This window comes from Diplotaxodon limnothrissa, linkage group LG4, assembly GCF_057381915.1.
Source record: "Diplotaxodon limnothrissa isolate DT_005_m linkage group LG4, D_limnothrissa_male_GT1.1, whole genome shotgun sequence".
NCBI classification, from domain to species: Eukaryota; Metazoa; Chordata; class Actinopteri; order Cichliformes; family Cichlidae; genus Diplotaxodon; species Diplotaxodon limnothrissa.
In genome coordinates this window covers 30,171,813-30,189,205 of record NC_140599.1, presented here as the reverse complement: position 1 = coordinate 30,189,205, position 17,393 = coordinate 30,171,813, and the positions used below count along the sequence as shown (strand labels likewise).

General features: G+C 44.1%; 1 protein-coding gene and 3 non-coding genes across 5 annotated transcripts in view; 3 read left to right on the top strand and 1 right to left on the bottom strand.

Moving 5' to 3' along the window:
• The first annotated feature begins 2,089 nt into the window (after positions 1-2,089).
• LOC146634165 (small nucleolar RNA SNORD88) lies at positions 2,090-2,181 on the top strand. Its single transcript, XR_014906185.1, has one exon. It is a non-coding gene; the product is annotated as a small nucleolar RNA SNORD88 (small nucleolar RNA).
• Positions 2,182-2,911: 730 nt separating this feature from the next.
• Positions 2,912-3,003, top strand: LOC146634164 (small nucleolar RNA SNORD88). The gene has a single exon (XR_014906184.1). It is a non-coding gene; the product is annotated as a small nucleolar RNA SNORD88 (small nucleolar RNA).
• A 158-nt stretch (positions 3,004-3,161) lies between these two features.
• Positions 3,162-3,250, top strand: LOC146634163 (small nucleolar RNA SNORD88). Its single transcript, XR_014906186.1, has one exon. It is a non-coding gene; the product is annotated as a small nucleolar RNA SNORD88 (small nucleolar RNA).
• A 4,725-nt stretch (positions 3,251-7,975) lies between these two features.
• shank1 (SH3 and multiple ankyrin repeat domains 1) overlaps positions 7,976-17,393 on the bottom strand; it is a 78,417-nt gene continuing 68,999 nt past the window's right edge. The window contains exons 24-27 of one of the 2 annotated variants that reach the window (XM_085352837.1): positions 15,272-17,142; positions 13,614-15,235; positions 11,270-12,160; positions 7,976-8,063 (exon numbers count right to left, since the gene is read on the bottom strand). In XM_085352837.1, the coding sequence (XP_085208963.1) occupies positions 7,976-8,063; positions 11,270-12,160; positions 13,614-15,235; positions 15,272-17,142 (4,472 nt within the window). Of the gene's footprint in view, positions 8,064-11,269; positions 12,161-13,613; positions 17,143-17,393 lie in introns of both variants that reach the window. The other variant, XM_085352836.1, reaches the window with a different exon arrangement.

Below are 17,393 nucleotides of genomic sequence, written 5' to 3'. Positions count from 1 at the left end.
GGTAGGCCTGCTTCCACAGCTGGAGGATACATCCGGTGTGTGAGTGTGCATATGTGCATGTTTATGTGTTAAAGGCAGAGCTGTTTGAGTGCAAAGCCCTCTAACGAAAACTTGCCCGCACTCACATATGCTGCTTTTGGTGACATAAAGCCCCGTGCAGTGCTGAACTCATGAAACTTCTCCTTGCCAGAACATGCCATGTAAATAACTAGACAGCTGTACATTGCAGTGCTTACACACAGCTGCAACCTGCTGTTAGGAGACAGTAATCCTATGCTGGGAGTACTATAATCAAATGTGGAAGCATAGGAGACAGATATCATGACAACACCGTGAGATCCTGTCATTAAAATGATAATAGACATAAATGTCAACACCTGATGTCAGATCCCACTCAAACAGTACAATTGTATTCACCATGTACACTTCATATGTTTAACCCTCAAAAAGCCAAGATGTTTTAGTGATTAAAAGGACCCAGTGTGTTAAAGTTTTGTGTTTATCATGTGCTGTTTCCCTTGTGCAAGATGTATTGCACATATCTGCAACATGGAGTTAAAAAAAACAAAAAACAAAAAAAACTGAAACACTAAATCACATTTATTTAGGAATCCTTGTCTCTTCTTCTTACAAAGCAAATTTTCTTGTTTCAATAATACCACAAAATCATACTTTTAAATTTCAGGCATGTTTTCAACTATCCTTGCATCATGTTCATCCCAAAATGCAAATGAACTGGTGACTCAGTAACATCGCCTGTTTCTTCCATGCATCCTTTTTAACTTTAATTTAAAACTTTTTTTTTGTATTTGAGGAATATTTTAAAATACTTTGTGCAGAAAAAAGCTCAGAATACATTAAAATATCTGAAAATCGGGACTTTAAAAGTGAGGTGCACTATGTGGAATAGTTACAAACAAATACATTTCAAAAATAGCCCAACTCCATGCATGTGTTTGGACTGTGGGATGAAGCCAGAGAACCCAGGTAGACACTGGGAGAGCATGTAGACTTCACAACCCAAGACCTCCTTCACCACAAGTCACAGACTTTGGTCTATTGTAAATGACGACTCATCCACCTGCATTGTTTTATAGTCCCAACGACTGCAGAAAACAACAGCCAACCACTGACCACATTTTGGGACCTATGAATAAAACTGCCCTCTACTGGTTACTAAGGGTAACTGTACCTGCAACCCTCTGGTCTAGCCTTAACTTTAATGGTAATAAAGTAGTAATATTAATCATTGTGACCACCAGGGGGCAGAAATCCATACAAGACAAAATTACAAACACAAAATCACGTTTTTCACTAACTCTACTCCTCACAGATTCACTCATTACAACTGCTTCCCTTTCATTCGCATACATATATTCTAGATTAGAATAAAGAAAAAAATAAACATTTTAATAAAGTATGCTTTCAGTTTTATCTATTGTTTCAAGGGCCTTTTTACCACATTGTAGGTTCAACATCTACAATCGAAACTGTTTCTGAAGTCATGGTGCTATTATACTCTGGTACAGTAGGTGGCGACATACGCCTTTAAATAGCTTCACAGTCTGCCACTGAAGCCAAAGAAGAAAAAGAAGACGAAGACTACCGCGGTAGCAGAAGCAGAAGCACAAGCACGCTTTGTTTTCTGGTGGAAATGGTAAGATCATATTATGAATGTTGCTCAGGTTAAGGTTTGTTTTGTGTTGTTATCTGTGGCAGTTTCAGGTGAAGCGGTCCGACTGACGGCACATCTGTAGGTGGAAACAGTTGCGACCTTTTGCTCGGACATTACATTTTTAAGGTCTCTTCTAAGTATTGTGAGCAAAGGCACCTTTGAACATATCTGAAGTAACTTGAGCTGGTTGCGATGCTGTTGTTGGTTCACATGTTTACTAGCAGTGGAAGTAACCCGACCATCGTGGGCCTGTCTCCACGTGGTCAGCCTTTAGCATGGTAGCTCACAGTGTGTTGCCATGTGAGGAGTAATTGGAGTATGATCAGGCAGTAAGACTTGAATTAATTTTGGGTTGTAGTGATTAGTAATACTGCATGATCGCTTTTATTTCAAGCGGTATGAGGATGTGCTTCCCCCCTCCCCTGATGACTTGCACTGGGCTCTGAGTCTGGATGAAGACAGCTGTGCATCTTTGGCCCTGACAAGCCAGAGTTTCTGAGGAGAAAGCAAACCAAGTGTTACACGTGCTGAGCTTCTTTACACTTCACTGACTTTGTTTTTTCTTATTTGTTAATGTTTTCAGGACTTTGAGTGAAACCGCTCAGCTGCAGCGGAGCCTTAAAGGTAAGGATTATTTGGGGTTTTCAGCACTCATTCTTTAGTTAGGATGTGTAATCTTATGAGTCCTTGCAAAATTAAGAGACAGATGCAGTTTCAGTCTGTGTCCACTTGAGAACATTAAAGACTTCCTGAGGACTATGATGGTGGGGTGAGCATCCATCCATCTGTTTATTCATTTTCAAATACTTGTCTGGAGCATGTGGGCAGCAGTCTAAACAGAAAGGCCCATCTCTACCCAGCTCCTCCAGGTCTTTTGGGGCTGTTCACATGCCAGCTAAGAGATGAAATCTCTAGTGGGTCCTGGGTCTGCTCCAGGGCCAGCTCCTTGTTGGACATGTATGGAAATTCTAATGTTAATCTGTGCCAGAGTAAATAAAAGCACCCTTAGAAAAATAAGTATTTTATTACAATCCTTCGGAGGAAAGCCAAACCCTGTTAGGGTTCACAACAATCATTTGTATTCAGGAAAAAAAGATAAAACAGGATCTGTTTTATTGTGACTGATCAGTTATTAACCAATAGGAGTGCAGCGTTCCTCAGTTTTTCAGGCGGATCCTCCTTACGTTCTTGGTGGCTGCTCTGTTTTATATATGCTGTCTATGATTTGTAGCTGTCCTTCTCCCCTGATGACTTGCACTGGGCTCTGAGTCTGGATGGAGACAGTCGTGCATCTTTGGCCCTGACAAGCCAGAGTTTCTGAGGAGAAAATCAGAAACTCTGCTGTAAAAGTAATAGCTGTGACCAAAAAAAAAAATCCCTAACTCTTTATTTTTGTCCTTTCAGTTCTGAAAAGGTGGAAATCCTCCGAGGATGGACATTAATCAGGTTCGTGTCATGTAACACTGCTTTTTCATATCTAAAGTCTCATTTCTGGTGATGCTTTGCACTGGGCTCAGAAATCAGTGGTGACAGAAGTGCAGCTCTGCCCTTGACAAGGCGGAGTCTGAGGAGATGAGCAAGCAAAAAATTAAAATTGTAGGTCTTCACTGACTGAACTGTTTGCCTGACTGCTGTTTTGTTACTTTTTCAGGTACTGATACTCCAGAAGAGAACTTCCTCATAACAATTCTGTGATTATTTTCTTATTTGTTGTGATGTTTTAATTGTAATATCTCATATTTGCTCTGATTCATCAAATAAAATCATACATCTTATGTTTGTTTGGTCTCTCTTCTACAAATATCAGCTGAAGATGTGGTGACTTTGTGTTGGATAGCAAAAGTCTTGAACAAGGGGGTTTGAGTGAGTCATCACAGGTAACACACCTGTGATTACTCAGTTTGTGGTGTCATGCTCACGTGCTCATAACAGCAGGCATGTATCCAGGATTTAAAATGGAGTGGTGTCTTTGAGTGGATCCTGGTTTAACAATCGAGCAGTTAAAATACCCTGACATGTGCATGCATTGAGAGACGTGGCTACACTGAAGCACCATGGGGATTCTATTGAAGCACATGACATAGATGGGTGGCTCTGCTAGGAGGCCTAGGGGTACCACTGTTCACCTCTGGTACTCTAAGGCTTTTTTATTTTTTTTCTTCTGTCATTCACCACAGCACTACATGTCTGATTTGACATACTTTATTTTATTTACATCAGGTAACTTTTCTGACGCAGCTGAGGAATTTATCTTCTCCCAGATCTGAACCAGCGATCTTTTGTTTGTTAGGCCAGCATGTAAACCACTGATTCACTGTGTGTGTGGTATTGTAGTATTACTGTTATGTATTTTGATTGATCTAGTAAGGTCAGCGCTGCTTCCCAGGAAAAAAAAGATGATTATAAAACAGTCAGGAAAACACCTTAGGCCGGGCTTAAAGTACAGAACAGCACCACTGCTCCTTTGGACATTCAGTAGCTAACATACGAGGACAAACAGGCCAAGAAAACTTTCACTTGTACCTTACGATTTTCTGTTACCTCATTAAGGGTATAATGTGATTAGTTTGTGGTTTTTTTTGTTTTGTTTTGTTTTTTGCTGCTGCTGCAAGAATTACTTTGTTACGGCTGTATTTGCAGATTAGAAGTGGATAACTTATTTTATTTCTGTTATTATAAGAGTGACTTGTTCTTACACAGTATTGATTTAACAAATTAAAAAATCGGAGGCACCAATTTGATGATCTCAAGAAAATATCACATTAATTTGGACTGATATCTATCTGGAGATAGAGTCACTTAAAAGAAATGATTCTAAGGCCCTTTAATATTACATTTTTGCTCTGTTATTCACCTGGGTGTAGACTTTTTGTCTACACCCAGCATATATTCTGCACTGTGGGATTATAAAGTAACACTTTCATCCCTAAGGTTGCTTAATGTGCTAAAATATTGCTATGCCATGTTTTTTCTTTAATGGCACAGTATCAGGCTGTTGCCAGATTAGCATGAAGTCTTCAACAATTTCTTCAGATGATGATAAATTTGTGACCTAAAAAGTGAGTTGGGTAGATGGAAAGATGATGAAAGAAATCATTCAAGAAATTACAAACCATTAATTAGAACTTTGTTTCTGTATCTTTATTATAATTCTAACAATTTATCTCTTAAAACATTTGAAATTCATATATGTTTTATATGAATGTGTGTATATGCATATCACATATACATATATATTCTGTAAGTTACTTTTCAGCAGTTCATATTCTCATTTTTTTAAAAGATCTCTTAAAGGAAAAGAAGTGCTTTCTATAGAGTCAGACCGATTCCCTCCGATATTCACTTCTCCAATGCGACTACGAAACGCAAAGAAAGGCTTAAAAAACAAAAAACAGCATCTCACCAGTCACTTAACAAGATCGTTGTATGAGCAAGATGTTTTTTTAAATCTTATCCAGAGTTCTTAATTGGCCCTATGTGCACTAGCAGACTTTGAGACATGTAGAGTCACACTCGACTTGTTCACCCCTTCAAAACCTCCGAAAGGGAAATGTGAAAAAGCTGGTAGTGGAAATGGGGCCGTTGCATATTATGCTGGTAATAAAACAATGAGCTATGAGCATACTAGCACATGTTAGCGACTGCAGAGGGTGCTCTGTACATACGGGAAGATGCAAACGATGGGTGAATACGGAGCAGAGCTCCTAATCCCATCAGATTATCAACAGTGGGAGGAGGGGGTGGTTGCAGAGAACAGGTCGAACTGTATAGAAAGCAGAAGAGTTAAATAAATACAATTTACCTTTTCATGTTAAACATTATTTGGAAGACAGAGATTCTTTAGAACTTTTGAGATATTTTTTTCTTTTTTACATCTTAAACCATAGTTAGACCATTATTTTCATCGTCCTTATTGCTATTTCCCTTGAATTCAAATATAGTCTTTCCTTAGCCATCTGCAAAGAGCAAATACAAAAACTGTCCCCCCTTAGTTACCTTTGCTAAATCGCATATATAGTCTGTATGGATGCATTCATGCATGTGCACTTTTAAGCAAGGTGACTATGAAAATTCTTAAATCTTTTGGCAAAAATAGACTGACGAAAGCAGAAAAAATGCACATTTGATATGTGTTCATGGACTCAAAAGCAGCAGGAGAGGTGAAGCGTTGTTCAAGGTAGAGAGGTCATGACAGAGCCCTTATATTTAATCTCAGCAATAGTAAGACAAGCAGGACTTGGGGATGGGATGAGATGTAAATGTGCCACAAAAGCTGATGTCGGGGGGATCACACCGGGTCACAGGAGAAGAGTTAAACTTGGGTCTCAAATCAATCGCCAGGGAGTGAGATATATATATATATATATATATATAGATTAGAATGTTATAGAGAATTTAAAAAATATTATTTTGTATTATTCTAAATCATTTTCACTCAGAGCAACAGCTGCTACATTTTTACAGCATATTAAGTGGTGAATAACTTTTAAAAGCGTGAGAAAAATATATTTTGAGGCCTTAAAGGTTAAAAGGTGATTTTGATTAAAGCTTCACAGTCTCACAACAAGAGAAACAATAAGGAGAAAGGGGGGAAAACATAATATTCTTAAATGTGCTTCACATTTAATTGCAGTGCTTCTTGTCACATAGAAGCTATGTTAAGGGTACATTATGCATCTTTCAGTTCAAAAATACCTACATGTACATATATATATTTATATATCTATATAACCACAACAATTATCTTCACTTCACAGTCAGAGAAATAAGCTGACTGCACGAAAGCGCCACCTTAGCCACCAAAGGCAGAAACCGGGACTCTCTGAAGATCCAATAACAGTAAGGACGATGATAGTAATGATAGATAGTAACAATAAATCTCTTCATATCAATATCAGTATTCCAGTATTCCCATTTAAAGTTTAAAAAGTGTAAGAACAATCATAGTATTAAAACTCGATATAAGCGTTTTTCTCTGGGATCCCCTCGGCCGGGTTTTTCCTCCTGGGTTTCGTCGACAGACGGAGAGAGGCCACTCCTGGAAGGAGCCGGGGGGATTAAGTGGGAAAGAACAAGAAAATGGCAGTTTTTACTCCTTCCCTCCCCTCTCCTTTCCAGTCTGCCTCGCACAGAAGGCCTGAATGAGAGTACAACACTTGCCTTGATGCTGAGAAAGTCTTTCTCCGTAAATAAAATCAGTCTCTTTGCGTCGTCGCAAATCCCAATGAAAGCACAGTCTGTCTCCGTTTTGTACATCTCGGATCCAAACGTAGCGTGTGTGTCTATATATAAGGTGTCCCATAAATTCTAACACAAACACAGGGAAGTGCTTGTGTTTGTGTTTACATGTTGGTGTATGCATGCAGGCATGGATAGAGTAACTCGGGTGCCTGTGTGTGCATATCTGTGTGTTCATTTACTTTTATGTTGTTGGTCTGGGCACTTATTTTTGCTACAAATTTGTGATACAGTGACCAGTCTGTATATACGTCATTATAAGACTTAAGATAATAAAGAGCTATAGAGAGAAACACACATACACGCGTGATCCCGATCACAGGATCTGCAGTGAGGACAGAGCCCTACCAGTGGTGAGGTAAAAACAAGACGCAACCAAACACGCAGCTTATCCACACGCAGCTTATCCACCGGCGACCTCGCCTCGTTTTAAAGAGACGCGGAGGCCGTCGCGATAACCTGCCCTACGTTCACCATTCACACAGATAAAGCCTCACTCTGGCACACATTCATCCTCATTCACCCTCAAGTACTCAGTCCTCTGGGATATTTATTATGAAGTCAGCATCCGCTCTTTAATCGTAAACTTTAAACCAGCCAGCTGAGGGGGTAAGAGCACTACTCAACAAGATGACTACGTGACACCTTTTCATTTCTTCAGGCTGCCTCTTTTCCAGTCTAACTGGCTTATTTTTGTTCCTCTCAAGTATTTGTAATCTCTGCTGCAGCCACAGACATTTTGGATGAGAGGGCGTTTGCGTTAATTGTGTTGATTGGTGTGACCGTGCGTGCGCGTGGGGAGTGTATTTGTGTAAATCAGCCTGCCACATGTGAGCAGCGCCAGCCGGTGTCTTTATGGATCGCCAGCCCTTCCTCCATCCCTGTGTTTCCACCTCCCCTTGGGCCTCGACTTCCTCTTTCTGATGCTCTCTGTGTGAAATCTGGCCCCCCTTCATTTGTTGTGTGAATCCACCATGGATAGCAGCAGCAGTTGTGTCTTCCTCCCTCATTGGCTTCAACCCCTCCTTCTGTGCCTCTCTCTCCATCTCTGTATTTGCAGCCTCAGCTCCGACTCCCGTCGTCCCTCCTCCTGTCCGTCTGTCCATCCCGAGGTGAGAGAACAGAAATGGGAAAGGGGCTGCTGGACAGCCTGCGGACAAAAGAAAAAACGCAGGACACGCGTGATGTTTCCAGCTTTCTGTGTTTGTTCGTCCGTGGTGTGGTTGTGTGTAGTTCTACCCTCTGACCCACGTTTGTAAAATGGAGAGAATAAATTGGTAAATCTGCTGTGACTCATGCAAATGGACAAGCAGTGTGACTAAGAAAACCGGGAAAACATTGGCCATCGCACTTGATGCCTGAGCAGTTGGGTGTATCTAAGTTCACCCTGTTCTTCCTGTAACACTGTAGTTAATGTTGCTCCAGGATCGTCACTGCAGCTGACCGATCATGGTGCTCGGAAGTCACAGCTTTGTGACACAAGTTAGGAAAAGTTTGACTTTAAAGTTTTCTGGAAGTCAGGTGAGGTGATAAGACCAGCAAGATGGCAGACGAAGCAGAAGTCTGTACTAAAAGGCCGAGTTTGGGGCTTGGCAAGATAACTTCATATTTGACCTTGAGTTGTGTGTTACTGTTCCATAAACCCTAACTTATGATCTTATAACAGGGCAACTATTTGTACTCGTTGACCTTATATCAGATTTATTTATATAGTGCTTCTGTATTCTTGCCAACCATTCACAACACTTTATCTGCCTCATATTCACGCCGATTTAAAATCAGAAAAATCTTTATTTTTATATCTGTATAAGCTTATTGGTGCTGCCCTGCACAGCAGTTTCAGTTTCTGCATGACCCTTGGAAAAATTAGTTGCCACTCTTAGAACAAATAATTATTATATCTTTGTCAGATCTTCCTGTATCTAATGATAGTTATAATACTAACATTATCGTGAAAGGTCTGCCTTCTGTTCAGATTTCAAATTAATTAAAGTGCACACTCTCTCATACAGAACTTTTATTATCACACATACTCAGTTATGCTGTTTAAACTCTTCAGATATTTCTAACATTACAGTTTGCTCTGTAAAATATTCTGGTCAGCTGCCAGTAGAACCGTCCATACTCATGGCTGGTCATAATGCTGACAACATGCATTCTCATAGCCACATTGGGAAACCCTGGTTTGCTTTATGGAGTTGGTATCCACCTTTCGGTCACCTCCTAGCCTGATTGGTAAAGTTGGGAAAAGTGTATTCACACAAGGAAAAGATATCGTCGGCAAGTTAAATTCAGTTCCAAGCACAATCTTCAGGTTGTGTTTGTTAAATTTCACTGCACAGACTGTAGTTTTGTCCTATGCAAATCTAAAAGTAATTGTTAAGTTTTTATTTTTAGACATTCTGGAAAATTTGTTCATGCATTCATGTCTAGTGGGCCTGATTACTGCAATGCTAGTTTTGCTAGAGATAAGTAGGCTGCAGTCTATTCAGAATTCAGCTGTAATGTTATTAACTAAAACTCACTCCAGTTTTGGAAGGGCTAAACTGGCTTCCAGTATCCCATAGAAGTGATTTTGGAATGCTCTTATTGTATTTTAAGCCCTAAATGGTCTTGGACCATGGTACAACAGTCTGTTACTTTACGTCCCATCTCGCACTCTTAAATCTGTCACTGCCAAAACGTTAGACATATAATTTCCTCGGAGAGATAAATTTGGGATGTAGTGTTTTCTGTTGCCAGCTTATCCTGCCCAAAACGTTGGAACAACCTACCTCAAAATATTCAGGAAGCAATCTCTAAGAGTTTCTCGAAAGCATTGGTCTTTAATCTTGCAATTAACTTGTGGCCCTACTTGAAATTAATCACTGAATCCAATTCAAGCAAGAGGGTGCTGTTCTTCAGTGACAATAAATCTAAAGCTGTCAGGATCCTGAGGTAAGAGGGGTCATTCTAGGAACCCACCGGGTGTCCTCTGCTGACTTTGCAGGGCTTGCAGTGTAGCCAGCAGATATTTCTCCAAAGACTTCCTGTGCCACTAATTGATTAAAAATCCAAAGGATTATTTTTTTAAGGACTATGATAAGCAAAATGATGTTAAAGTGATGGTTAAAAGATTGCATTACAGCAGTCATTTGTTCTGAAAACTTTTTTACATGTATGCACCAAAGTCAGTTCACATATGATTGGTCAACAGAAGTCACACCACAAACAGGAAGTGGAAATCGCTCACCTACAGATGTCTAGACAGACAACCTGTCTAGACAGGGCTGACTAGTTTAAAGGGCTGACAACCTTTAAACTATAGTAACTGGCCCCATGTTACTTTTCCCCATGGTGTCCCCAATCACCACTATGTGTAGACTTGGAGATATATAACAAAATAAGAAAAATAACCCGAATAACAAGGAGTAATAACACAAAAATCTTTTATCTTTACCTAATTCCACTGATAATGAAAAAAGTAACATTGATGCAATGTCAGGTCAATTTATGTCTTGGCAAAAATCATTTTAAAAATACTGAAACTGCCATGTTATTTTTATCTTATGGAGCCCTGGAATTCCCAAAAGGTGAGCTTTTTATCTGCAAACAAGATCACTGAATTGTGGTGAATTAATTGTCTTGTGCATGCAGAAATTAATATGCTGCTCTAAAAGCTTAAGCTACCCTCAGCCACATTACAATGGGCAGAAATAAAATAGCGAAGTTTTATATTGACGAATATAATTTACAGTGAGTCTCTAACACTTTCAGATACACTATATTTGGTAGCTGTCCACATTTGAAGTTGTATGTATGTCAAGTTATCAAAGTAATAGCTTATGTATGCACAAATGAGAATAATTTAGTGCATATGAGTACGAAATTTTACGACATAGGACTTCAGTAGCATGTGGATTTTTTAAGGTAAGATAAGGAGAATGCTTATTATTGGGGCGATCGTGGCTCAAGAGTTGGCAGTTCATCTTGTAGCCCCAGCTTGGACAGTCTCAGTCGTTGTGTCCTTGGGCAAGACACTTCACCCACCGCCTACTGGTGATGGCCAGAGGGGCCGATGGCGCGATATGGCAGCCTCGCTTCTGTCAGTCTGCCCCAGGGCAGCTGTGGCTACAACTGTAGCTTGCCTCCACCAGTGTGTGAATGTGAGAGTGGATGAATAATGGAATTGTAAAGCGCTTTGAGGTTCTCGAAAAGTGCTATATAAATGCAATACATTATTATTATTATTATTATTATTAACATCGGGTGTAAGTGCTATAAGCACACATAGTACTGAATGGTATTAACCAGATAGAAATCGCATTTTAAAGGTGGCATTAAAGAGGCTTTACAGGTTGCACTTAGCAGCCATACCTGTCCATTACACTCCTCAGGGCTCGTTCTATATTCATGCGGTGACCCACTCGTGTCACACCCAAATCCAGATAGTCGTCCTTGGTCAGGGAGGGCAGGTGGGTGCCATCAATCTCATTATCCAGGAAACGCTCTCTGTGCTCCCCCAAGTTCAGGTATCCCAGCCAGTCTGCGACGTCATACTTGGTCCAGTAGGGCAGCGGCTTGGAGGCGAAGGGCTTTGTGGGAGAAGGGGGAGGTAAATGGGGGTAACTCAAGCAGGGAGGCGGAGGGAGAGGGTGTAGAGGTGGAGAAGAGGCCCCAGACAGGAAATGAGTTGGAGAAAGTGATCGAGAAACTACTAAGGTTGAGTTTGGAGGAGGCGGCGCGCCAGAGGGGGCAAACAGGGGAGGCGAAGGAGAGAAGTAGGGGTCTCCGAGAGGGTTCCCAGGTGATGGCGGAGTGACCGAACCGCGGAGATCATAGATGGCACTGTACAGAGGTGAGGTAGGGAGAAGTGGAAGGGATGATGGCCGTGGTGGGCCCATATTGGGTCTCTCTGAGGGTGAGATGAGGGGGCTGGGTGCTCGCCTTCGCTGGAGAATGTGTGATTCTGCTTTACGGGACTCACGACTGGGGATAAACTGGAATTCCAAGGCTTTGGTCCTGTAGACAGGTCTGTGTTTGGGAGAAGTAGGATAAGGGGAGTAAGATGTCGGTGACAGTGGGGAATGTGAACGTGGCGGCTGAGAAGTTGCTGGAGGCTGCGGAGATGGTGATCGTCCCCAGTTGGGGTACTGGGAGGCAGGGGTGGGAGACAGAGACAACGATGGCTGCGATAATGAGATCGGCGACGGCGACAGAGATCGAGCTGAGGGCGGGCTCAGAGCTGAGGCTGAGTCTTCTGAAAATCTGTGAGAAGAAAGAGAGAAATTATCACAGGGGAAAAACAGTGATGTAAAAAAAATTACAAACATACACACACTAAGGGAAACAGTGTCCAGCTATTTTAGACCGTGTGGAGTAAAGTGCAAAAAATTGATTTGAAGGTTAACATTTTTATATTTTTTCCTGTCACATTATCAAAGTTATCACAGCCATGAGTCCATGATAATGATAATATCACAATATTTACACAAAATTAATTCCTTAACCATAGTTTTACAGTATTTTACAGACAAAGGGCTTCAGCATGGTTTGGTATGTTGCATTCAAAATGAGAGTAAACAAAATAAGCAGAATGTATTTAAAACTTTTTAAAAGGCATTATAATATTCAAAATATTATTATATCTTGGTCAAATCATCACAACCTCCTAGCATTAACCAGGCTCCCAGTCACATCATTTAGATTAACCTCCCTCTTTATAAAGATTTCTTATAGAGATTTCTCTAGTTCTTCTTATAAAAGAACTGTGAGGCCACTAAATACCTGAGACTTCTCATTTCTGATTCTAACTTGTTTAGCACGTGGCTAAAATGCAACCTAATCCTATCCCCGGTGGACGTTAAGTGACAAAATAATAATTCCCTATATATTTGTAATGTTATATATGTAGTGTTCAGTGTGTAGACAAAACATCATCAAAGGAAATAGACCAACAAACTGCAGAGACTCAATCAGGTCAGCCACAACATGTGACACACCTTTGAGTCAAGCTGCGGGGCAAAGTAGTGTATTTTAACGGAGCTGCGAGTAGTAGAGGAGAAGAAGCAGCAAGAGTGGACAACAAACTGGTCATTAAAAAGAAAATAAAGTCCTCAAAAGCTTCACTCGGCAGTGTAACAGCTTAACTGAACCTATGCGAGTGACTCAGTGGGTTTGTTTTGGAACGTGAATATCTCCCATGTGAGAAAAGGAGCTGCAGGAACAGAGAAGCGTAGTAATCTCCCTACTTTAGTCAGCAGTAGTTAAAGCAGTTACTGAAAAGCAGGAAAGCTGTAATTAACCAAAACACAACTCTCTAATAATGACTGTCCTGGCATTGGATTGTTTTGTAATATTATTATGTGCACATTTTTAAATTGATATATATATATTTTCATTTTTAATTATCACTGTCAATACGGTATGCTGCAATATCCTTGATTAGAGATAGAAAACAAAATAGTGTGGAAGTGCTCTATTACCTGTTTCTGCTTCTGAGAGAAAAACATGGAAAAAGCCAGAGAAATAAGAGAGGTTTACACAGTATAGACACACTTACGCAAGACATAAACAGACAGTGCACAGTTTGAGGTTTTTTCCACAGAAGCTTGCACATCACAAGTGATGTATTCAGACATTGACAGAATGACAGTAACGAAAAATGAAGTTCATGCTTTGACGAGAAAACATAATGCAGTCAAGTTACGGCAAGCCGTACCTGTGTCTGCTCAGCTGTGTCTGGCTGCTCCAGCTGTCCTTGGTTCTTTGCTGCAGCTTGCTGCTCAGTTCATTGATGATGCTGGGCTTCATACTGGATGCGGGAGGGTAAATTTTCTTCCCCTCTAAAAGCGCCCCACGCTGGCCGCTCCCATCGCCAGACATCTGACTCTCTCCCCAAAGAGGCTTCATCTCAGGAGTGCGTGGCCGCTCAAAATATGGTGAAGTGGGACGTCCCAGATTCTGCATGTCCCTTACTCCATATCTGTCCTGGCCGCTTTCGTCCTCTGCCACTCCCTCCTCGATCTCATCCTCTTCCTGTTCATCTCGCCGCCTGTGGGAGTGGAAGGACGCGGGAGCAGTGCTGGTTTGTCTTTGTAGCTCCCCGGCACGACCTCCCTCTCTGAACCTGCTTGTTTTAGGGTAGGTGGATGCTGCTGCCGTAGCGTTCTGCATCTCAAAAGTCTGTCCATCCAGGTAGCTCATGTAAGACTCCAGAAAATCTCCTGCCCTCTCTGCATCCCCTCCCCCTCCCATCCGTCCTCCAGGTCCTCCTCTCTCCCCTCTATCTAGTCTGTCTCCCCTTAGAGCCAGGATGCTGTCCAGGTGGTGGTCACTGCTGCTGCGACTGTCCAGCTCTTCGATCCCAGAGTCCACCACAGTCTCCTGGGACTCTCCTTTCTTGGCGGTCGGGGGAAGACGGTGGTGCTCTCCTGGCCTTCGGCTTCCTGTGATTGCGGCAGAAGATGCCGAATGCGTGGTGTGTGTTCGCTCCTGGTAGAGCTGCGTGGAGGTGCTTGTTGTGGTGGCAGCGGTGGTGGTTGTAGCAGCACAGCTAGCGGTCGTGGCATGAGAGGCAGTGCCCCTTTGTGGGACAGTGGTGGCAGCAGTGGACGAGGGCGCTGGGGGACCACGGTAGGCTGGAGGAGGAGCAACAGTGTGAGGGGGAGGTGTTGGTGAAGAGCGCCCATGAGTGTGAGTGCTGTTGTAAAGATGGTGGGACATAGAAAAGGGTCTGTGGTAAGAGCCAGGAGGAGGTGGGGGTGAGACTGATGGTGGAGGTGGAGGGCCCGAGGTGGGCTGCAGAGTAGAGGGTGAGGGTGGAGGCTGTGGGTTGGGTGATGTTTGTGATGGGGAGGGAGCAGACTGAGTCAGGTTTGCCACCTCACTGTCATAAGATGTGAGACTAGAGGCGGTGGAGTCCCCGGCCTGAGGTGAGTGAAGGGGTGTATGAGCAGGAAACCCACTTATAAATTGTTCTTTTTGGGGGGGCGGAGGGGGCGGTGGTGGAGGAGGTGGGGGTGGTGGTGGAGGGGGCGGGACCTGCTGTTGGCGGGAGGTCAGGTTGTTGGAGAGCATTGCGCGTTGTGAGTATCCCGATATTCCCCTGTCGAAGCTGTTGGCGAACTCTAAAGGGGGCGGGAGTGGGTCTGCGTAGACAAATTCATCATCTGCATCGACTGAGGGGGCAGGGGGAGGGAGAACCATTAGCCCACTTCCCGTGCTCCCTGTAGTGCTCCTTGTCTGCTGAGCACTGGTAGGAGGAGGAGAGGGAGGTGTGAGGGATAGTATAGTGGCATCACTTTGACTTTCCATCCTGAGAAAAGTGGGCCTCCGCGGCTGCTGTGACTGAGCGGCCTGGTGGGCGGCGCTTTCAGCCGCTGCTGCATTAGCAGCTGCCTGTTCCACCCTCCTCATGTAGCCCTCTCTCTCCTTGTCCCTCTCCCTTTCCCTGGACAGCTCCCTCTCCCTTTCTCTCTCCCTCGATCTCTCCCGCTCCCTCTCCTTGTAACTTGGCTGATACGGCTGAGACTGATAGTGGTGTGTGTGGACTGTTTTGTCCTCTGAAAAGCGAACTCTTAGCCCCTCACGGGCCCCTCCTCCTTCCCGCTCCCTCTCCCCACCGCCACCGTCCTCACCCCAAACTGTCCCAACTCCTCTGAGGATTCTGGGTGAGGGTGGCCGTCCGACAGTGGCTGTTGTGGCCGCCAGAGAAGAGGAGGTCACCAGGTACGAACTTGAAGACTGGGAGGCGGATGACACTGGTTGAGAGGTGACACTAGATGAAGGAAACACCACGCTCGACATTTGGCGGGTAAAGTGATGCTCCGCTCCCCTCCTTAACCTGCTGTCATCTCTCAGAGCACGCTCTCTGGCAGCTAGGGCAAGGCCTAGTGGCGATGTGGGGTCAAGAGCCTTTCCTGTTAGAGGGTGGATGAAGGTGGTGGTAGTAGCGGGTGCTGGCTGCCTGCCTGCTGCTGTGTATAAATCAGTAGGCACAGACTTGGGCTGATAGTCCAGAGCAGATGAAGAGTACTCAGGTAAGCCAAAAGCAGGAGGCATACTGCGAGTATGATGGATGAAAGTATCCCCAGAGAACATGCCCTCATCAATGGACTTGGACGGGCGCAGCCTCGTTGATGAACTTTCAGCCTGTGTGTTAAGCGGTTGCTGTGATACCTGAGTCCGTGTTACTCCTCCTATTCCATCGCTCACTCCTCCGAGGCTCACATCCTCCTCAGCAGACATGAACAAGGAGGCACTCTTTCTGCGGGCTTCGTGAAACCGCTCCCTGTCTCGCCGAGCTGCGCCCACAATGGCGGCCCCAAACTGGCTGGTAAAGTCCAGATTATCCTGGGCTCGAATAGAAGGCAAGGATGGAGGTGGGGGTGCTGGAATGGATGGTGGAGCAGGGGGCTGTGGAGCAGGGGTGGAGGGTGGAGGACCATGCGGTGTTTTGGATTCATCTGCCTCCCCTGATGCTGGAACGTCAGCCTCCACGCTGCTGCCCTGGCTGCTCCGCCCACTGCTGCTGGTTGAGGGGGCCTTAACGATGATGGTGGGAATAGGAATGGAGCTTTTCTCCATGGAGCCTTTGCCCCCCAGCGTGCCCTGGCCCATACGCAGGTCCTCCACTTTAGACTGCTTTACCAATGGACCCTTACCTCGCCGCGCCCCTCCTTTAGGACCACCTGCTCCAGCGCCAGCTGCACTGCGGTCTGCACGCTGGGGTTGACTCTGGGTAGTCTGTTGTTGCTGAGGCATTACAGTGGCAATGCTAGACGGGGGGACAGCAGTGCTGTATCCTCTCCTAAGACCAGCTGCCTTGGCCCCTGCACCAGCCCCTACGCCAGCTCCAACAGGCTCCCCAGTGTAGGCAACCTTCCGCGAAGCAGTCCTGCTTTGAGCAGTGTGGGCAGCTGCGTGTGCATACGGGGTTGTGTGGTCCACCGCTCCAGCACTGGGGCCTGTGCTGGCACCACCAGTCCTCTCCCTGCCTCCATGAGTGAAGTGTAATGCCTGGGAGTAGGGCTGGTAGTGTGCAGAGGTGGATGTGGACTGGGACACGGAGACAGAGGGCTGCTGCGATGTTTTTGTTCTCCAACCGAGTGGCGGAGCAGAGGAGAACGGTGGATCCGGTGGGGCTGTGGTGGGAGGAGGGGGGATGTCATCTGGGCCAGGCACCGACAAACTCCGGGCAAACTTCATGGCTGGAGGATGGAGGAACTGCTTCTCCTCCTCAGGCACCCCTACATAAAAGGAAAAAATAGGGATGAATTGGGGTTTAACTATGAGCATATAAGAAATAAGAAAAAAAGAAAGGGGGGGGGGGGGGGTGTTAAATGTACAAAGGTAGAGAACAAGAGAAGCTGAGAGTAATATATGAGAGTGTCTGTCTAAATCTGCCTGCCCAAGCACCTGCCAGCAAGTCTGTCCTCAAATCTTATGTTTGTTAGTATATAATTCAGTTAGTGCTACATATTCCACAAGCACTAGCAAT